At 38.7% G+C, this 24,020-nt stretch overlaps 1 protein-coding gene across 1 annotated transcript in view; it reads right to left on the reverse strand.

Annotated features, from left to right (window-relative positions):
- Positions 1-24,020, reverse strand: part of LOC106091085 (cation-independent mannose-6-phosphate receptor) — a 376,815-nt gene that overhangs the window by 334,475 nt on the left and 18,320 nt on the right. The window contains exon 8 of the mRNA XM_059363767.1: positions 21,065-21,174. Coding sequence (XP_059219750.1) covers positions 21,065-21,174 — 110 coding nt within the window. The remainder of the gene's footprint in view (positions 1-21,064; positions 21,175-24,020) is intronic.

Genomic DNA, 24,020 nt, shown 5'->3' on the forward strand with positions numbered 1-24,020 from the left:
GGAGTAAATCGTTGACCACCCAACGTCGCGTACTGGCATTTGTTAAACAAGTCTACCTTTGATATTGAGGTTGCACAGTGGGTAGGTGGCACAGTGGGGTGGTGTCAACGGATTGGCTCAAAACAACGAATAAGGAAAACCATTAAAGCATAAGATCGGCATAAACATTGTCAAAATATGACAAACATGAGGAATTTGCGAAGCAGTGGTTGCAGAGACACAGATGTGGCAGAACGTACAAACGAGGTGGTAATACCAGTAACAAATCCAAAGTAACAAGGTTTCCTATCGTCGCCTCGATTATACCGCGATTGTATGGGTTGCTCCCATCCTCAATCCATACTTCCATCGCCTTAAGTCTTATAGCCGCACTTAATCTGTATGTCAATGGATCGGATATCTAGGATAGTCTCCAGTACCCTAGTGAGCGTGGTCCTTATCGCTCCGCCTATGCCAAGACAACATGTTCTCTGAACCTGTTTTATGGTCCTTATGTTGCACTTTTTCTCCATACCAGTCCACCAAACTACTGAGGCGTAAGTAAGTATTGGTCTAACCACGCTTCTGTAGAGCCACAGGACTATCCTAGGATTCAGGCCCAATTTCGAACCTACGGCCCATGTACGTAGTGCCCAACATCTGTGAGCCTTCTCAGTATGCTCCTGAATGTGACACTTCCAATTCAGTTTCCTGTCCAAGATCACATCTAAGTATTTAACTTTGTCAGATATCGGAATCGTCTTATTGAGGAAACGTGGTGCGTTAAATTGGCCCACCTTCGTCCTCCTCGTGAACCGGCATATTTCAGTCTTCTCTGGGTTAACATTGAGACCTCTGGGTCTAGCCCAGTCATACGCCATATGCAAGACCCTTTCGGCCCTTCCGCATAGCCCGTTCGGATGTTTGCCCTTTAGAAGTATCATAACATAGTCTGCATAGCAGACGGTTTCAAATCACTCCTCAGTCAGCATTCGTAATGGGATATTTATGGTGGTCACCCAAAGGAGCTGCCATATAAACCGATCTGGGATCTTGACTTCTTGAGACCCTAGAGCGCGCAATTCTCGTCCGATTTGACTGACATTTTGCACGTAGTGTTTTGGCGTCACTTCCAACAACTGTGTGAAGTATGATACAAATCGGTCCATAACCAGATATAGCTGTCATATAAACCGATCTGGGATCTTGACTTCTTGAGTCTCTAGAGGGCGCAATTTTCTTCCGATTTGGAAGAAATTTTGTACAACGGCTTCTCTCATGACCTTCAACATACGTGTCTTATATGATCTGAATCGATCAGTAGCTTGATACAGCTCCCATATAAACCGATCTCCCGATTTTGCTTCTTGAGCCCTTAAAAGGCGCAATTCTTATCCGAATGAACTGAAATATTACACAATGACTTCTACAATGTTCGGCATTTATTTATGGTCCGAATCGGACTAAAACTTATTCTCTGTTTGCCTAAAAGAACTCGACAAATGCGATCCATGGTGGAGGGTATATAAGATTCGGCCCGGCCGAACTTAGCACGCTCTTACTTACTTATTAAGTCTATCGCATCCATAATTTTGGTCCGATCCTTACAAAATTACGTTTCTTGTGAGGTCCTAATATGTGTGCAAAATTTCATTAAAATCGGGTCAGATTTAGATATAGCTCCCATATATATCTTTCATCCGATGTAGCCTTTTAAATCTTTAGCATGTACAATTTTGGTCCGATTCCACAAAATTTTGCATGAAACGTTTCTTGGGATGTCTTAATATGTGTGCAAAATTTCATCAAAATCGTGTCAGATTTAGATATAGCTCCCATATATATCTTTCATCCGATTTGACCTATTTAGGCTGTAGAAGGAACAATTTTGGTCCCATCTTCACCAAATTTGGCATGAAGTGCTTTTTGCAAAGTCCCAATATATGTGCAAAATTTCACCAAAATCGGATCAGATTAAGATATAGCTCCCATATATATCTTTCATCCGATGTGGACTTTTAATTCTTTAGCATCTACAATTTTGGTCCGATCCTTACAAAATTTTGCATAAGACGTTTCTTCGGACGTCTTAATACGTGTGCAAAATTTCATCAAAATCGGTTCACATTTAGATATAGCTCCCATATATATCTTTCATCCGATGTGTCCTTTTAAGTCTTTAGCATCTACAATTTTGGTCCGATCCTCACAAAATTTTGCATGAAACGTTTCTTGGGACGTCTTAATATGTGTGCAAAATTTCATCAAAATCGGGTCAGATTTAGATATAGCTCCCATATATATCTTTCATCCGATTTGACCTATTTAGGCTGTAGAAGGAACAATTTTGGTCCGATCTTCACGAAATTTGGCATGAAGTGCTTTTTGTGACGTCTCAATATATGTGCCAAATTTCATCAAAATCGGATCAGATTTATATATAGCTGCCATATATACCTTTCATCCGATAAGTCTTTTAAAGCTGGAGAAGCCGCACTTTTGGTCCGATCTTTACGAAATTTGGCATGAAGTGTTATTTTTTTGACTTTTCAATATGTGTGCAAAATTTCATCAGAATCGGATCAGATTTAGATAAATCTTCCATATATATCTTTCATCCGATATGGTCTTTTAAGGCTGGTGTAGCCACAATTTTGGTCCGATCCTTACAAAATGTAACTAAAGATGTTTGTTACGTCTCAATACCTGTGAAAAATGTCATTAAAATCAGATCAGATTTAGATATAGCTTCAATATATATCTTTAATCTGGTATGGCTTTTGAGGCTGTAGAAACTACAGTCTTGGTTCGATCTTTGCAAAATTTTGCATGAGATTTTTTATTTGACGTCTTAAAACGGTTGCAAAATTTCATGAAAATCGGTCCAGGCTGTTGAAGCGACCATGTAAGTCCTTTGGAAAAAAAAAATTTAACAAGGTTCTATTGAGTTTTTCAATAGGTATGCAAAAGGCTAACTAGATTTCAACATAGGTTTCATATATTGAAAGTAGTATGAATGTTGACTCAGTGGTGTAGGGTATTAAATAATCGGCTCCGCACGACTTTTGCCTTTTTTACTGTTTTTTTTTTCTGTGCATTTTTCTGATCACCCCTTCTCGTTCTGCGTTAAAAATGGGGAGCCATCAAATTTTGCATCTATGGTCGTGACCTTGTAGAGAATGCCAGGAAATGATTTTTCAACTTGGGACCACTGTAAGGCGGCATGTATACCTCTAGCTGGGTAGATCCAGACTGGACTGTGCCCATGGGTGCCCCTAGATTAAACCATTACCCTACCATAATCTTACACAATTGATTCAAAAATTGTCTAGTTTAATATTTTCTCAAGATTCTCTTCATGATTTCGCCCCAAAATCCTTGTGTGAATTTTTACATATGTTCTAATGCCTGTTATTGCCTTCGATTGGTTGTTAGGACATTTGAAAGGAGGAAATGTGTTTGATTTTTGTACCGACATTCAAGTTTAACGGCCCATAAAGAAATAACATAATTTTGCATATGTTTTTTTTTGTTTTTGTTTTGTTTGCACTTGTATTGGCTGGCTGGCTTTTCCACCAACTATTGGAATTTTTCGTTCTTTTTTTTGGGATGGTAATGTTTCTGTGTTACACTTCATCGAGATACACGGATATCTTTCGTGTTCGCAAAACATTTCATTGTGATCCGCAAATTCTTTGGCGTAGCCAATTTTATTTTATTACTTTATCCGTTTTTTTTTTTTTTGGTAGATGTTTTTACTACAAAATTGATTTTATTATTCGAGAAGAAGTAAAAAGGTATGGGCAGCGGATAGGAACGGGAGTATATAGGATATATGAACATTTTGTGTGTTCTAAGGTTTCACGGTGTTTTGTTTGTCCTCCCTCTTCTCGTCCTCTAGCTTACCCCAAAGGGGTATTTCACACTCGTGCATATTCTGGTATACGCTTTTCAATTTTCCCAATTGCTTGGAATTCCTTTTTTTTCCATTTTCAGCCGCTACTGCCTTCGTGTGTGTAAAGCTAGCCCCACTCCCAGTTGAAGTGGAAGGGACAAAATTGTAAAACAAATGTAATTTTCTGGATGTTATCGTTTTTTGTTTTGTTTCATGATTTTATGTAGAGGAGGTTGGCTTTATTTACATGCTCAACCGAAAACAAGCGATTTCCATCTCACATTCCAAGCTCTACTGATTGGCTGGGGTTAGATTCAAAAAAGGAAGATAAAACCAGTAAAGAAAGGCAAAATTCGGGCGGAGGCGATTATATAATACCCTACACCACTGAGTCTACATACTAACATTAATACATGGAACCTATGTTGTAATCTAGTCAGACTTAAATATTGCATACCTAGCGAAATATGGAAATGAACCTTGTAAAATCTTTCTACGATAGAATCTATTAAATTGTGGCTACTACAGCCTTAAAAGGCCATATCGGATGAACGGTATACAAATATGGCATCTAAAGGGTGATTTTTTTGAGGTTAGGATTTTCATGCATTAGTATTTGACAGATCACGTGGGATTTCAGACATGGTGTCAAAGAGAAAGATGCTCAGTATGCTTTGACATTTCATCATGAATAGACTTACTAACGAGCAACGCTTGCAAATCATTGAATTTTATTACCAAAATCAGTGTTCGGTTCGAAATGTGTTCAAATTTTGACAAATTTTGTTCAGCGATGAGGCTCATTTCTGGTTGAATGGCTACGTAAATAAGCAAAATTGCCGCATTTGGAGTGAAGAGCAACCAGAAGCCGTTCAAGAACTGCCCATGCATCCCGAAAAATGCACTGTTTGGTGTGGTTTGTACGCTGGTGGAATCATTGGATCGTATTTTTTCAAAGATGCTGTTGGACGCAACGTTACGGTGAATGAACACATTTCGAACCGAACACTGATTTTGGTAATAAAATTCAATGATTTGCAAGCGTTGCTCGTTAGTAAGTCTATTCATGATGAAATGTCAAAGCATACTGAGCATCTTTCTCTTTGACACCATGTCTGAAATCCCACGTGATCTGTCAAATACTAATGCATGAAAATCCTAACCTCAAAAAAATCACCCTTTATATCTAAATCTGAAACGATTTTGATGAAATGTTGTAGACATACTGGGACGTCAAATGAAACACCTCAAGCAAAACTTTGTAAAGATAGGAACTAAAATGCGGCTTCCAGAGGCTTAAAAGGCCATATCGGATGAAAGATATATATGGAAGCTATATCTAAACCTGAAGCGATTTTGGTGAAATTTCGCACACATACTTGGACGTCAAAACCAAAAACACCATATTTTCGGTTGCCCAAAAAGTAATTGCGGATTTTTCATATAGTCGGCGGTGACAAATTTTTTCACAGCTTGTGACTCTGTAATTGCATTCTTTCTTCTGTCAGTTATCAGATGTTACTTTTAGCTTGCTTTAGAAAAAAAAGTGTAAAAAAAGTATATTTGATTAAAGTTCATTCTAAGTTTTATTAAAAATGCATTTACTTTCTTTTAAAAAATCCGCAATTACTTTTTGGGCAACCCAATAAAATTTTGTAAGATCGGACCACAAATTTCGCCCGATATGGCCTTAAAAGGCCACCATCTAGGCGGCCAATTGATCGGTCCCGAACGTGAAATAAAATATTCATCGAACTCGACTCTCAATAAGTCCATTGTTACGCGTGCTGTGGCATATGGCACCGTCTTGTTGAAAACACATGTCATGCAAGTCTAGCTCTTGCATTTTGGGTAAAAAAAATTGGAAATCACGATTCGCATCATGTTTGAAGAAGTACACTCTAATGATGCTACCAGCCCATAAACTGTGACTTTTTCTGGGTGCATTGGTAGGCTCTTGCAACGCTTCTGGCTGAACTTTAATCCAAAATCGACAATTCTATTTATTTACGTACCCATAGAGCCAAAAATGAGCTTCGTCGCTGAAAAGAATTTTTTCGTTAAAAAAGTGAATCTTCGGCCAATTTTCCAAGAGCCCATTCAACAAAGATTCTGCGTTGCGGTAGGTCGTTCTTCTTCAATTCTTGCACCAGCTGTATTTTGAAAGTCTTCACACCTGAATCCTTCCGCAAAATATTCCACGTTGTTGAGTATTGTTGGCCGTAAAGTAAGCGTGTTGGTGGTTTAATGTCTAACAATTCCAATTTTGTGCGAAATTTACTCTCAATAGCCCAATTAGCCGCTTCAGTGGGTCGATTAAACTGACCATAATTTGCAAGCGTTTTTCGACGATCCATGATTAAATTATAGACCAAACTGAATATGTTTGACAGTGAAACAAAACACGAAACGTGAGTGACCTGTGTTTCCAAAAAGATAATAGGTAAAAAATCACCCTTTATATAGAAATCAATCTATGTTTGTATGGTCCGTATAGACTTAAAAACGGCTGAACCGATTTTCATGAAATGATCCTCTGGGTATACTGGTGTACTACAGTTTTTGACATCTGGAGGGGGAGGCGGACCCTCCCCCTTACCCTAATTTTCAATAACGCCAGATATCGGAGATGGGTGGTGCGATTGAAACGAAATTTTGTTTGCACATGGTAACCTTAAACACAAAATTGGTATATTAATTAAGGGTGGGATGGCAAGAGGGTACCGCGCCTTCCCCAAAGCCCGCCCAGTAGATACATAAACCAGTCATGTCAATATGGGGCTCAAATGAAAAAAAAAATCCTATAACGGATATATTCATCAACCATGGTAATATGGGGCTCAAATGAGAGGACTTTCGGAGTAAAGCACGAATCTGATATCAACTTTCAGGAACAAGGGTCCTAGGGGTCGCCCCTATAAGATCGATCCCTATAAACCCCCAAATAAGACATATTTACTGACCTTGGCAATATGGGGCTCAAATAAAAGGTATTTAAGAGTAGAGCACGAATAAGATTTTATTCAGGGCCAAGTCTTTCTGAGTGTCTGCCCCACCCCTAAACACCCCCAAAAGCGGACATATTTACAAATGGGTGAAGAAAATTAAAGCTTCTAGAAACCGAACAAAGATGATCGAGCAACCGGTTTACATGGAAGCTATATCGGGTTATAGACTGATGTGCACCATATTTGGCACAGTTGTTGTAAGTCATAACAAAACTCCACGTGCAAAATTTCAGCCAAATCGGACAAAAATTGCGGCTTGTAAGCACTCAAGACATCAAATCGCGAGATCGGTTTATATGGGAGCTTGATCCATATCTGAACCGATATGGCATATTTGCAATCCTTAACAACCCACATTAATATTAGGTATCTGTGCAAAATTGCAAACGGCTAGCTCCACGCGTTCGACCGCTATCGTGATTTCGCCGCATTAAAAGGCCATATCGGGCGAAAGATATATATGGGAACTGTATCTAAATCTGAACCGATTTAGTACAAAAAATCGTCCTTTGACCATAAAAATGACTTGTGCAAAATTTTATGACAATCGGACAACAAATGCGACCTGTACTTTGATCACAAGAATGAATGACAGACAGACGGACATAGCTAAATCGAATCAGGAAGTGATACTACAAGTTTTTCAAAATTTAATTTTTATAAGAAACTAGCCGAACCGGGCCCATTCCGCTGCGCATATGTATCCATTTGCATATGTCCGCCTATGACGCTGAATTGTCGTGATTGGTCTATTGATCCATTTGGCGGGTTTTGGACGGCCCTCGAGGCACCAGACTACACCAATAGGTTAGGTTGAAAAGAGGGTGCAGTGCCCCATGCCACTATAGACATACACCTAAGCCAGTAATCGGCTTGTTGTGCGCTCTAAAAACTAAAAAGTAACCTCGAACCAATTTTAATATTTAGAAAATGCTCCAACGTCTTATCATTTTCCCCACATGCCCTACACATGCTATCACTTGCCACACCGATTTTGCATACGGGTGCTCGTAGTTTTATGTGTCCCATTATGACACCGAAAACTATTCTGATCTCCTTCTTACTTCCTTTTAATAATAGCCTCGTCCTCTCACGATCTGGATCTCCCCATAAGATTTTAGCCGTCCTACGGACTGTTTCGCTGTTCCACAGTGTTAAATGCGTTCATAGCCCATGCGCTTAAATCGGACTGCGTGACCCGAAAGGCTTCGGGTTAACCAAGTTTATCAACGGCAGTCCTCTGGCCTTCACTGCCAAATCGTCTGCCCTTTCATTCCCCCCTAATCCGTTATGGTCCGGCACTCAAACGATGCGGGTTATGCCATCCTCAGAGGGCTTTAATCTCCGAACCGAAAGGCTTCGGGTTAACCAAGTTCATCGACGGCAGTTCTCTGGCCTTCAGTGCCAAATCGTCTGCCCTTTCATTCCCCCCCCCCCACCCCCCCTAATCCGTAATGGTTCGGCACTCAAACGATGCGGGTTGTGCCATCCTCAGAGGGCTTTAATCTCCATCTTATATAACAATGCAAAAAAAATTCGAACGAATCCCATCACCAATCTCCGAGATCAAGTGTTTTAAGAATTAGGGTAATGAGAAGTGTTTTTTAGGGGAGCGATGGCAGCTCAGTCATTTCGACTCAAATATGGATATCACGATATGCCATAGTCAGTAAATATGAACCGTTTGGAGGGTGTTTTGGGGCTGGGGCGGCCACCGGTACTTTGCCTGAAAATAGACATCAAATTCGTTCTTTACCCCCAAATACAATTGATTTGAGATCCAATGTGCCATAGACGGATTTGTTCAGGGGGCGCTTTAGCGTGTCACCCCCCTAAACTAAACTTAATATCCCCCAAACACTAAGCTCCAGAATTGGATATCAAATTCGTTTTCTATTCTCAAATACCATTCATTTGAGTCCCATATTGTCATAATGGGTCAATTAACCTATTTGACGTATTTTTAGGAGGAAAGGCGCTACCTGGACTTGAACGCAAATTTTAATGTCATATAGTAATCTACTCCCAAATATCTTTCATTTGAGTCTCATATAACCATGGTCGGCTAATATGCCCATGTGGGGGTATATGGGGGTGGGTTGACCTCCCATTACTTGGACCTAATTTTTTAAGCCATATTTGTAATCTAATGCCGAATACTTTTCATCTGAATCCCATATTGACAGGAACGCCGAATATATATGTTTAGAGGAGTTTTGGGGTTGGGCGGCCCGCTAGGTGCTTGGACCAAAATTTTAATACGATATTCGTTTTCTAGTCTCCAAAACCTTTGATTTGATAACTATATTGTGCCAATCGGTCCACTTTTGGTTGTGGATGACGTTTTTGGGGTAAGGCGGAGGGACCGCCCCCACCCAATATCTAAAAATAATATAGCCTTTGTTTACTTCCAGAGAAACTTACATAATCTGTGAAAATTTTAAGAAAATCGGTTCAACCGTGTTTAATTCTACGGAACAAACAACAAAGCCGAGTCCCATATAGTAATGATGGGTCATATGCCAATTTAAGGCATTTTTAGGAGGTAGAGTGACCCCCTATACTTCGAACTGATTTTGTATGGCAGATTCGTAATCTACTCCCGAATACCTTTTATTTGAGGCCCATATTGACCTGAACGTCCAATATGTCTGTTGGGGGAATTTCAGGGTTGGACGGGCCCGATGGGTACTAAAACCCAAATTTTAAAACCACCCATATTGTCCCGTTCGATCCACTTTTGATTTGTGACACAACTTGGTAGAGAAGTTTACACATGGCAGGATACCTTACAAATGTAACCAGCATTAGTAAGGGGTATTCACGCCCGGATTTGAACCCAGGCGTTCAGCGGCGGACATGCTAACCTCTGCGCCACGGTGGCCTCCAATGTTTGATGATATTTATATTGGGAGGTGAGGGTCGGTCCCCCAAAAAACCATTGTTTTGAGTCCTTTATTGTCGCGATCTACATGTCCTGCTGAAAGGCAGGACGTGAACCAGACACTTGGATCATTATATCAACATTAGATTCGAACTCTACTGTCATAGACCTTTCTTTTAATTCCCATATTATCCCAATCGAATTACACGTCCTATCGCAGGCTCTGATAAATACGTATACTATTTTTCGACGTTGGACATAAATGCCCGTTTTGGGGGTTTTGAAGGTTGGGTATACACCTTGGACCAAATTCTTATAATAGATATGTACTCAACTTCCAAATGCCTTTAATTTGATGCCCATATTGTCCCAATCGAAAAATATGTCCTGTTGAGGCGTTTTGGGGGGTGAGGAGCGATTTTGAGGAGGATTTTGTCAGATTTTAAGTTTACTTAAAATTTTTTTTTCTTTTGATACCCAAAGCGGTGAAAGTGTCCAGTGGGGAATCCTCCCCTTCCAACAATTTTGGTGAGAGGGAGGGTACCACCCCCCCCCCCCCCCCCCCCCCCCCCCTTTCGAATAATCAAAAATTGTGATATCCTATTTTCACCGGGTTTCAAACTCTAGCCATGTCTGTCCGTCCGTCTGTCGTAAGCACGATAGCGATCGAACCCGTAAAGCTAGCCGCTTATTTTTGCACAATTAATGGTTTGCACAATTAATGATGTTTTGCACAGATAATGATGTAGGTCGTTGGGAATTTCAAATGGGTCATATCGGTTCATTTTTCGATATAGCTCACATATGAACCGATGTCCCGATTTGAGATCGGTTTGAGCCCTATGAAACCAAAAATTGAGGCTTCATGGGACTCAAGACCATGCAGCCTCAATTTTTGCCTGATTCGGGTAAAAATTTGCACTTATTGTTATGTAATGACTTCCAACAACTGGACCAAGTCCGATCCAAATCCGTCTACAACCTGATATAACTCCCATATAAAACGGTCTCTCGATTATCCTTATTCGGTTCCTTGAAGCCGTAATTTTTGTTGGTTTCACATAAGTTTGATATGTAGAATAAAATTATGCCCTTCAATTAAATAGTGGCGGGTTTCCAAGTATCGGACCAGCCTATCTTAGCACGCTTTTTTCAAAATTAGCTATTTCAGGAGTTTTTTTTTCAAAATTTGTTATTAAAAGGACATTTTGAAAAAAAAATTTTCTTTCTTTCCGAAATTTTCTGTTTATAGGAAATTTTGTCAAAATATGTTTTTTAAAGGAAATTTTGTCAAAATTTTTTAAATAAAGAAAATTGTATCCAATTTAGTTTTTTATTACTTTTTAGAGCAAAATTTCCCTATATTAAAATTTGTTTCATCCAAATTTCCTATTTTTAGAACTTTTTGTAAAAATTTTCTTTTTTCGTTTCTCTCTTAAAGTTACAAACTATTCCACTTCATCATAATACCCTCTACCTTTGTAGGGTATCCAAAAAACAATCAGCAAGGCTCAAATGGGCATCAGCAGTAGTAGGAGAGATACTATTTATGTGTTTTTACAAACTGCCACTACACACACGCACACACACCCTCTCACTGTGTCAGTGTGTATTGTGTTTTTCATTTCATTTACGATATTGAATGGAGACTGCTTTGTTTTTATTTTACCTCCATACCCTATACCACTTTTGATTGCCAACGGGTTTGATTGCCCATTTTTTATTGATAGTCTTTGTGCTTCTTACAACATTTATAACATAAACAAATTATGTACGTGATTTTACAGGTTTTATCGAGTTCAGAGGTTGTTCTACATACAAATAAACACACCACTACCACTATGGCCTGTCTGCATTTATTCGATAACACGATATCAATTTGAGAAGATAGGGTCAAAGAAGTCACATCAAAAGTAACAAAGAGAAAAAAAAACAAATACACAAGAATTTATGTATACTTGATACTACATACCACGCATACATATGTATAAGCTTCATGTAAGGCAGGCAATATACTCGTAATCATATTCACAATGTTTTATCCTATTCACTATAGGGGGCATTGGCAAAAGGTTAAGGCAGGATTTCAAGTTGGTAGAGAGATAAAATTTTACATGATAATTAAATTTTAAGGGCATTTAAAATTTTTTTACAAAAAAATTCTATGAATGTTAGTATTGACAAAATCTTCTTATATATAAAAATCAATTTATGTTTGTTTGTTCCATATAGACTCAAAAAAACGGCTGAACTGATCACCTTTAAATTTTCACACATTGTGTAGGTTGGTCTGGAAGGAAACATAGGCTATATAATTTTTTGATATTTGGAGGGAGGCGGACCCTTCCCCTTACCCCAAAAGTACCACCCAAAAATAAAAGTGTTCCGATCGGGACAATATGGAACTCAAATTAAAGGTATTCAGGAGTACAGTACAAATTACTTTTTAAAAAACTAGGGGGCCGCCCCAACCCCAAAACACCCTAAAATATGTTTATTGGACGATCATGACAATATGGGACCCAAATGAATGGTATTCGGAAAAAGATTGCGAATATAGTCAGGAAGAAGGAATAGGCTTTATAATTTGGTGATATCGGATGGGGGCGGACCCTCCCCCGTTATCACAAAAACACCACCCAAAATCAAAGGTGGACGGATAAAGACAATATGGATATCAAATGAAAGGTAATAAAGAGTAGAATACGAATATGGTATCAAAAATTGGATCCAAGTACCCACGAAGTCGCCCTAACCCCAAAACTTCTACAAGCAGAAAAATTGAACGTCCATATCAATATGGGGCTCAAATGAGAGGTATTCGGGATTAGTTTACGAATCTGCCATGCAAAATTATATTGAAGGATAGCGAGTCACACCAACCCCCCAAAAATGCCCCAAATGGGCATATGACCCATCATGTCTATATGAGACTTGGTTTGTATGTTTGTTTCGCAGAATCAAAAACGACTGAAACGATTTTCTTAAAATTTTCACAGAATGTGTGGGTTTTTGTGAAAGCCAACGTAGGTTATATAATTTTTAGATACCAGATGGTGGCAGACCCTCCCCCTTTCCCCAAAAACGCCACCCAAAACCAAAAGTGTGCTGATAGGTACAATATGGGTATCAAATTAAATGTATTGGAGACTAGAAAACGAATATCGCATTAAATTTTGGGTTCAAGTACCCAGCGAGCAGCCCCAACACCATACACCTCTAAACAGATATATTCGACGTTCCTATCAATATGGGAATCAAATGAAATGTATTCGACAGTATATTACAAATATGGCTTAAGAAATTAGGTCCAAGTAATGGGAGGTCGCCCCACTCCCAAATATCTCCAAATGGGCATATCAGCCGACCATGGCTATATGGGATGCAAATGAAAGATATTTGGGAGTACATTGCGAATATGACATTAAAAAAAAAATATGACATTTAAATAAATAAAAATACGTCGAATTTAAATGTTATTTGGTAAATTGATCCACTATGGCAATATGGGACTCAAATGAAAGGTATTTGAGAGTAGAAAACGAATTTGATATCCAATTTTGGAGCCAAGTGTTTGGGGGTACGCCCTAAAGTACCCCCTAAACTGTACTTCATTTCCGATTGTATACAAATCTCAAATCAACGGTATTTGGGAGTAATGATCGAATTTTTACATCTATTTTCAGGACAAAGTGCCAGTGACCGCCCCAGCCCCAAAATAACCTCCAAATGGTTCATACTTACCAACCCTGGCAATATGGGGCTCAAATTAAAGGGATTTGAGAGTGGAGCACGAATTTGAGTCAAAATATCTGAGGTGCCCTCCCTCCCCTAAAAAGCATTTCTCATTACACTAATTTTCAAAAACACCAGAACTCGGAGATTGGTAATTTGATATGTTCGACAATTTATTGCACTCTCCCAATCACCAAAAACAAAACATGGTGTCTTTGTTGAGGTCAGGTGCCTCGAGAGCCGCCCGAAACCCGTCAAATTGGTATATAGACCAATCACTACAATTTAGAACTCAAACGAAAGGTGCTTGAGAGAAAAAGCGAATTCGATAACCAATCGAAGACCCATGTATTTGAAGAGCCGACACACCCCAAAATACATACCAATTATAAAAAAAATATAAAAAATATTTGGGTTGGAAATTGATTGATTTTCGGGAAATTGATATTCATTTTCGGGACAAAGACCCTGAAGTGGATCCCACCCTCAAATACAACTTATTTACCTATCATGCCATTATAGGGCTCATATTTTTTTGAAAGTTGAAAAATAGAAATACCCCCTTAAGCGGAAATATTAACTAATACGGAAAAATACGTCTCAAAAGAAAGGCCCCGGAAAAAATTTGGCCCGGAACCGAGCAGGAGCAAACTTCTCACATATCAATAAGTGCTTTAAGTTAAAACTCAATGATAAAGTACCCTTTTTATTGCCGAGCCCGAAAGACGTGTCCCATCTCGACATCGACAACTCTTTGGGAAAAATTTTTTACATGACCATGCGTACACTGCTTTAAATTTTGTCCGATGTTGTCACCAGGATTCGAACACAGTCGTTCAGCGGACACAGGCTACAGAGGCACGAATACGATATTCACATTCAGGGCGAAGTGCCCCCACCCTAAAAAGATATTAGAGAGTTAAAGAAGACGCAGCGGAGCGGGCCCGGTTCGTCTAGCAAATGTTAACAAAAGTTCCTATAAATAGAAAATTTCAACAAAATTTCCTATAAATAACAAATTTCGACAAAATTTCCTATAAATGGCAAATTTCGACAAAATCATATATATAAAATTCAAAAATTGTTTGTGTGTTTGTTTGTTTGTTTGTCGGTTTGTTCCTTATCTTGAAATTTTCACAGATTGTGTAGTTTGATCCGAAAGGAAACATAGGCTATATCATTTTTTGATATCGGGAGGGGGGCGGACCCTCCCCCTTACCCCAAAAGTACTACCCAAAAATAAAAGTGGACCGATCGGGACAATATGAGATTCAAATGAAAGGTATTCAAGAGTAGAGTACGAATTTCATAATAAAGAGTACGAATTTCATAATAAAAGTTAGGTCCAAGTACCTGGGGGGCCGCCCAGCCCCAAAACCCCTTAAAATAGGTTTATTTGAGATCATGGCAATATGAGACTCAAACGAAAGGTATTCGGGAGTATATTACGAATATGGTCAGGAAGTAGGAATAGGCTTTATAATTTATTGATAACGGAACGGGGGCGGACCCTCCACCGTTACCCCAAAAACACCACCCAAAATCAAAAGTGGACCTTTAGGGACAATATGGGTATCAAATGAAAATTATGTGGGAGTAGATAACAAATCTGGCGTACAAATTCATGTCGATGTATAGGGAGTCACTCTATCCCCTACAAAAACGCCCAAAATGGACACATAAGCCAATCACGAATATATGGGACTCGGTTTGTTTGTTCCGACTGAAAACGGCAGAACCGATTTTCTCGAAATTTTCGCATATTGTGTAGGTTGGTCTGAAAGGAAACATAGGCTATATATCGGAAGGGGAACGGACTCTCCCCCTTATGCCAAGAACACAATCCAAAATCAAAAGTGGACCGATCGGGACAATATAGGTATCAAATGAAAGGTATTGGAGAGTAGAATACGAATATGGTGTTGAGCCTAAGTACCCATCGGGCCGTCCCAGCCCCAAAACTCCCCCAAACAGACATATTGGAGGTTCATTTCAATATGGGGCTCAAATGAAACGTAGTCGGGAGTACATTTCGATTCTGGCATACAAAATCAGATCGAAGTATAAGTGGTCACGCCACCCCTCAAAAACTTCATTGGGTCCCTTATGACTATATGATACTTGGATGAACCGAATTTACCTAGCGGGTAGAAGAAAACGAGTTAGATATCAATCCCCAAACCGGAGATGTTTGCCGACTCTGGGAATATGGGGCTCAAATGAAAATACCTTTCATTTGAGCCCCATATTCCCAGAGTCGGAATATGAGTCGAAGACCACGAATCTGGTATCAACATTCGGCACCAACTTCCTAGGAGACGTCCCATCTCCATAAAAACCCCCAAAAAGTACGAATTCCTTCACCTTGACAATTTGGGTCTTAACGAGAGCTGTGCTAGATATTAATAGTTTTTAGGGCCCACACCCCAAACCTGACATATTAGCTGACTTTTGCAATAAGGGGTTCCAATGAAAGGTATTTGAGATTAGAAAACTTATTTGTTACCCAAATCAATCCAGAGTTCAAATAAACGATATTTAAGAGTAGAGCACGATGCTGATATATATTCATGGCTAAGTGTTTGGGGGACCACCCCACCCCACTTCCCGAAACGCCTCTATATCGGCCATATTTACTGAACATGTCAATGTGGGTCTCAAACGAAAGGTATTGGGGAGTAGAGCACGAAATTGATACCCACTTTCGGCACCAATTTTCTGGGGGCCTTCCCCTTCCCCAAACCACCCCACAAACAGCAATTATTTACTAACAATCTCAATATGGGGCTCAAATAAAGGTATTTAGAGTAGAGTAGATATGAATCTGATATCCAAATTGGGGGACCATGTATTTGACGCACCGTCCCTTCTCCAAAGAATTTTCAAAAATTTCCTAAAATAACAAATTTTAACAAAATTTCTTATAAATAACAAATTTCGAAAAATTTTCTTATAAATAACAAATTTCAACAAAACTTGCCATACATATAAAATTTTGACAAATTTCGTATAATTACCAATTTTCGAAAATTTTGAAAAAATTTCCCATAAATAGCAAACATTTTGACAACATTTCCTATAGTAGCAAATTTTGACTACATTTTCTGTAAATAGCATATTTATAAAAAATTTCTGCAAATAGTAAATTTTTATAAAAATTTCTACAAATAGCATATTTTTACCAAATTTTCTATAAATTTTGCAATTTTGACAAAATTTTTCAAAAATTTCAAATGTTGAAATAATTTCCCATAACCGAAAAGTTTGACAAAATTTCCTACAAATACCAATTTTCTAAAAAAGAATACTTAAAATAGCAAATTCTTACAAAAAGTTCCCTTTAAATAACAAATTTCGAAAATTTTTCTATAAAAAGCAAAATTTTGACAAATTTTTATAAAATATCCCATGAAATGCAAATTGTGGCAAAATTTTCTATCAATAGCCACTATGACTAAATTTCTCACAAATTGCAAATTTTTTTTAATAGAATTAAATTTTTACGAAATTTTTATCACTTTTCCGTTTTGTTACTTTCATGATGATCTCTGTAGTATTTGTTGCTGTTCTTAAAGATACAGTTCACTGGTTGCCAAATATAAATCTGTTAATGGTCATTACAGGGATAACCACTACTCGAAACGGTAACGAGACAGATAAGAACATAAAAAGAACATCCATTGAAGATTTCAGTTGCTTGTTTTGCGATTTTCATTGTAATGTGTAATGCTCATTTTAATAGCAGCAGCAGCAGCAAACGAAACATAAAAAGGCAGTCATTGATTAAACAACATTTTCATTCATTCGTTCATTCACAATCCAATTAATTTCGTTGCTTGTTTTTTTTTCACTTCGTCACAATCAAATGAATACTTATATGAATGGATAGATGTACTTGATGCCATTCAAGTGTGGTAGTACACGGCTGTGATTAAAACAGATATACATTTGCAATAAAAGAACAAGAACAAACTTGTTTTTATACCCACCACCGAAAGATGGGGGTATATTCATTTTGTCATTCCGTTTGCAACACATCGAAATATCCATTTCCGACCCTATTCTTGATCAGCGTAAAAATCTAAGACGATCTAGCCATGTCCATCCGTCTGTCTGTTGAAATCACGCTACAGTCTTTAAAAATAGAGATATTGAGTTGAAATTTTGCACAGATTATTGTTTTTGTCCATAAACAGGTTAAGTTCGAAGGTGGGCTATATCGGACTATATCTTCATACAACCCCCATATAGACCGATCCGCCGATTTAGGGTCTTAGGCCCATAAAAGCCAAATTTATTATCCGAATTTGCTGAAATTTAGGACAGTGCGTTGTGTTAGGCCCTTCAACATCCTCCCTCAATTTGGTCTAGATCGGTTCAGATTTGAATATAGCCCCCATATAGACCGATCCGCCGATTTGGAGTCTTAGGCCCATAAAAGCCACATTTATTATCCGATTTTCCTGAAATTTAGGACAGTGTGTTATGTTAGGCACTTCTACATTCTTCTTCAATTTGCCCCAGATCGGTCCAGATTTGGATATAGCTGCCATATAGACCGATCTCTCGATTTAAGGTTTTGCGCCCATAAAAGGCGCATTTATTGTCCCATGGCGCCGAAATTTGGGACAGTGAGTTGTGTTAGGCCCTTCGACATCCCTCGTCAATTTGGCCCAGATCGGTCCAGATTTGAATATAGCTGCCATATAGACCGTTCTCTCGATTTAAGGTTTTCCGCCCATAAAAGGCGCATTCATTGTCCGATGTCGCCGAAATTTGAAACAGTGAGTTGTGTTAGGCCCTTCAACATTCTTCTTCAATTTGGCTTAAATCGGTCCAGATTTGCATATAGCTGCCATATTGAACGATCTCTCGATTTAAGGTTTTGGGCCAATAAAAGGCGTATTTATTGACCGAAATTTGGAACAGTGAGTTGTGTTGGGCCCTTCGACATTCTTCTTCAATTTGGCTTAAATCGGTCCAGATTTGGATATAGCTGCCATATAGACCGATCTCTCGATTTAAGGCTTTGGGCCAATAAAAGGCGCATTTATTGACCGAAATCGCCGAAATTGGGAACAGTGAGTTGTGTTGGGCCCTTCGACATTCTTCTTCAATTTGGCTTGAATCGGTCCAGATTTGAATATAGCTGCCATATTGACCGATCCCTCCATTTAAGGTCAAAATATTTCATATAACTGCTATGGGGCATAAAGTATGCATTTTTCGCAGGATTTACATATATACCCGAGGTGGTGGGTATCTAAAGTTTGGCCCGGCCGAACTTAAACCCTTTTTATACCCTCCACCATAGGATGGGGGGTATACTAATTTCGTCATTCCGTTTGTAACTACTCGAAATATTCGTCTGAGACCCCATAAAGTATATATATTCTTGATCGTCGCAACATTTTATGTCGATCTAGCCATGTCCGTCCGTCTGTCCGTCCATCCGTCTGTCCGTCCGTCCGTCTGTCCGTCCGTCCGTCCGTCTGTCCATCCGTTGGTCTGTCCGTCCGTCTGTCGAAAGCACGCTAACTTCCGAAGGAGTAAAGCTAGCCGCTTGAAATTTTGCACAAATACTTCTAATTAGTGTAGGTCGGTTGGTATTGTAAATGGGCCATATCGGTCCATGTTTTGATATAGCTGCCATATAAACCGATCTTGGGTCTTGACTTCTTGAGCCTCTAGAGTGCGCAATTCTTATCCGATTGGAATGAAATTTTGCACGACGTGTTCTGTTATGATATCCAAAAACTGTGCCAAGTATGGTTGAAATCGGTCTATAACCGATCTTGGGTCTTGACTTGACTTGACCGATCTTGGGTCTTGACTTCTTGAGCCTCTAGAGGGCGCAATTCTTATCCGATTTGAATGAATTCTTGCACGATGTATTTTGTTATGATATCCAACAACTGTTCTGAGTATGGTTCAAATCGGTCCATAACCCGATATAGCTGTCAAATAAACCGATCTTGGGTCTTGACTTCTTGAGCTTCTAGAGGGCGCAAGTCCTATTGGATTTGGCTGAAATTTTGCGTGACGTATTTTATTCTTACTCTCAACAACTTTGTCAAATAAGGTTCAAATCGGTTCTTAACCTGATATAGCTGCCATATAAACCGATCTGGGATATTGACTTCTTGAGCCTCTAGAGTGCGTAATTATTATCCGATTTGCCTGAAATTTTGTACGACAGATCCTCTCATGACCATCGACATACGTGTTTATTATGGTCTGAATCTGTATATAGCCCGATACAGCTCCCATATAAATCGATCTCTCTATTTTACTTTTTGAGCCCCCAAAGGGCGCAATTCTTATTCGAATTAGCTGACATTTTACACAGGTCTCCAACATATAATTTAATTGTGGTCCAAACCGGACTATATCTTGTTATCGCTCTAATAGCGGGGCAAATCTTTTCTTATATCCTTTTTTGCCTAAGAACAGATGCCGGTAAAAGAACTCGACAAATACGATCCATGGTGGAGGGTATAAAAGATTCGGCCCGGCCGAACTTAGCACGCTTTTACTTGTTACTTGTTGTTTTTTTTTTTTTGTTAAGGGAAATAATTAAACTGATAATCTGTTAATATAGAAAAAAATTGAAAAAAACATTAGGATTGCAAATTTGTGTAGTTAAAGTTAGAAAAAATGGCCTTTCTATCGAATTTTAGGGTTTTCCCTTGAGAGTAAATCGTTATTAGGTTTGTGTTCATATTTAGCATTTTCTTCCAATTTTTCAACATAATCTTTTCCACGTTTTAGTTGTTATCTAAAGCACTTTACGTTATCAAAGTCAGGATATATTTCATACAGCCCGACATATGGTTTACGAAGAATTTTTCCCTCGAACACTCCAAGTACTTCAACTCGTTTATTTTGGCTAAACCTACTACAGTGGAACTCTCATCAAACAATCTTCAGTGCAACATTAAGTTGATTGAATGTAACACGTTACACCCATTTCACAGCCACTGGTCGAATTTTTCTCTAGAACACTCCAAGTACTCGTTTGTTTTCGTGAAAAGCTCCTATTGCAGAGTACTCTCTTCAAACAATCATCATTTCAGCATGACGTTGGTAACAAGAATCACTACCACTTATCTAACTGCCACTGGCCGATTAAGGATTCCATTGGGTTAATAAGATAAGAATAAGAACCAGCTGTAAATGGATAGACATGTTTCATACGGCAAGGTTTATTATTACATTATTATTCCTTAGAGTTCGACCACAGATATTCTCGCTTCATATTTTCGCCTTAAAATCACCTAACTTCAATATTAATACCCTCTCCCACCAAAGTACTCATCTGGCACAAACTCCATCCCCTCAAACATTTGGTGTTCTTAATTCACTTTTAATCTTAAAGTCTCGGTGGTTTTCTGTTTTTTTCCTTCTACTGGTTATCGACTTCGAGTCAGTCATAGTATGTAGCTTAACTATGTATAATTAAAATCAGTGCATCCTTAATGTCCCCGATGAGAGAGTTGTGGCAAAATTGGTTTGGTTGTTGTTTTTCGTGTGTGTGTGTGTGCGTTGACATATTTGACTTACCATCATTTTCCATGCAAGGTTCACCCGGCGTTGAGCATATAGCAAAAACGTACGTCTGGTTATCTCGTTTCAATTCCAACTTTGTATCCTTCAAAGAACTCATATCGATGCTGAACGACAAGATATTATAATGAAATGAAAAGAGAAAAGTGAAAAAAAAAATCGTTTATTAAGTTAAGATACAAATTAAAAGAGGGCAAAAACCCACTGAAAAAGATAAATCAATACGTAAACGGTTAAATGCATTACATACAACTTTAATGATGAGCATGTGAAGAGCAAAAACACAGTTAAAGGCATGAGGTATGAAAAAAGAAAACTCGTTTGGGTCAAATCTTAAACAACCCTTCCAAAAATGGTCAACAGGACATACTTGACATGGATGTTGTTTGTATATCAATCAGCATATGTGAAACGTTGAGAGCAAAAAAGCCTTAACTGCAAAGTGTATGAAAAAATTAAGCTCGACTGGGTCGAATCTTAAATAACTCTTCCAAACAACTCTTGCTTCAACAGAGCATAATTGATATGGATGTGGTAAATCAGAACCTAAATAGGCAGGTCAATATTAAAACTCGGCCAAGATTCGATTTACAACTGAGTAGCTAGCTCGAAGAGATTAGCTAAAAAGTCTTCCATGGACTTACATGACCGTTTGAAGCGTATTATGGGGTTTATGTGGCCCTCCGAACAATTCGTCCCAAATATAAATATCAGATTTTACCTTACGTTTAAGTCCCATTTTGTAGAAATCGGTTATACTTGACATGGATGTTGTATATTAGCATATGTGAAACGTTGAAAGCAATAAAGCCTTAACTGCAAAGTGTATGAAAAATTAAGCTCGACTGGGTCGAATCTTAAATAACTCTTCCAAACAACCCTTGCTTCAACTTGACATGGATGTGGTAAATCAGAACATAAATAGGCAGGTCAATATTAAAACTCGGTCAAGATTCGATTTACAACTGAGTAGCTAGCTCGAAGACCTTAGCTAAAAAGTCTTACAAGGGCTTACATAATCGTTTGAGGGGTATTATGGAGTTTGAGTCATTTTAACTTACGTTTAAGTCCCATTTTGTACAAATCGGCCATACTTGACATGGATATTGTATATCAGCATATGTGAAACGTTGAGAGCAAAAAAGTCTTAACTGCAAAGTGTATGAAAAAAATTAAGCCCTTCCAAACAACCCTTGCTTCAAGAGACCATACTGGACATGGATGTTGTAAATCAGAACATAAGTCCGCATGTCAATATTCAAACTCGGCCAAGGACTCGATTACATTGAATGATCACGCTATAATATGTTAGGTCGATTTACAACTGAGTAGCTAGCTCGAAGTGCTTAGCTAGAAAGTTTTCCAAGGGCTTACATAATCGTTTAAGGGATGTTATAGGGTTTGAGTGGCCCTCCGAACCACTCGTCCCAAATGCAAATATCAGATTTTAACTTACATTTGATTCGGGGTTTGTACATATCGGCCTATATTTGGTAATTTTGGGGGTTTAAATGCCCTTCCCAGCCATTCCTACATATTCGTCCGCTTTCTGAGTTCAGGGGTTATGAAGGCAGATGGTCGGTCAATGGATAGAATTATGGCGAAATATGAAATGACAGGAGGTTAGCATGTCGCCTATGACGCTGAAAGCCTGGGTTCGAATCCTGGCGAGGACAACAGAAACAAGTAAAAGCGTGCCGGGACGAAACTTATATACCCTCCACCATGGATCGCATTTGTTGAATTCTTTTCCCGACATCTCTTCTTAGGCAAAAAAGGATAAAAGAAAAGATTTGCTCTGCTGTTAGAGCGATATCAAGATATGGTCCGGTTCGGACCACAATTAAATTATATGTTGGAGACCTGTGCAAAATGTCAGCCAATTCGAATAAGAATTGCGCCCTTTGGGGGCTCAAGAAGTAAATAGAGAGATAGATTTATATGGGAGCTGTATCAGGCTATAGACCGATTCAGACCATAATAAACACGTATGTTAATGGTCATGAGGGGATCCTTCACGACCTCTAGAGACTTAAGCAGTCAAGATCCCAGATCGGTTCATATGGCAGCTATATCAGGTTATTCACCGATTTGAACCTAATTTAGCACAGTTGTAAGAATCGGATAAGAATTGCGCCCTCTAAAGGCTCAAAAAGTCAAGACCCAAAATCGGTTCATATGGCAGATATATCAGATTATTGACCGATTTGAACCTAATTTAGCAAAATTGTAAGAAGTCATAGCAAAACACGTCGTGCAAAATTTCATTCCAATCGGATAAGAATTGCGCCCTCTAGAGGCTCAAGAAGTCAAGACCCAAGATCGGTTTATATAGCAGCTATATCAAGTTATAGACCAATTTGAACCTAATTTAGCACAACTGTTGGAAGTTACAGCGAAACATGTCGTGCAAAATTTCATTCCAATCGGATAAGAATTGCGCCCTCTAGAGGCACAAGAAGTCAAGACCCAAGATTGGTTTATATGACAGCTATAGTAGGTTATTGACCGATTTGAAGCTAATTTAGCACAACTGTACGAAGTCATAGCAAAACATGTCGTGCAAAATTTCATTCCAATCGGATAAGAATTGCGCCCTCTAGAGGCTCAAGAAGTCAAGACCCAAGATCGATTTATATAGCAGCTATATTAGATTATTGACCGATTTGAACCTAATTTAGCACAACTGTTGGAAGTTACAGCAAAACACGTCGTGCAAAATTTCATTCCAATCGGATAACAATTGCGCCCTCTAGAGGCTCAAGAAGTCAAGACCCAAGATCGGTTTATATAGCATCTATATCAGGTTATGGACCAATTTGAACCATACTTGGCACAGTTGTTGGATATCATAACAAAACACGTCGTGTAAAATTTCATTCCAATCGGATAAAAATTGCGCCCTCTAGAGGCTCAAAAAGTCAAGACCCAAGATCGGTTTATATGACAGCTG

The sequence above is a fragment of the Stomoxys calcitrans genome, chromosome 2 (genome assembly GCF_963082655.1).
Source record: "Stomoxys calcitrans chromosome 2, idStoCalc2.1, whole genome shotgun sequence".
In the NCBI taxonomy this organism is placed as follows: domain Eukaryota; kingdom Metazoa; phylum Arthropoda; class Insecta; order Diptera; family Muscidae; genus Stomoxys; species Stomoxys calcitrans.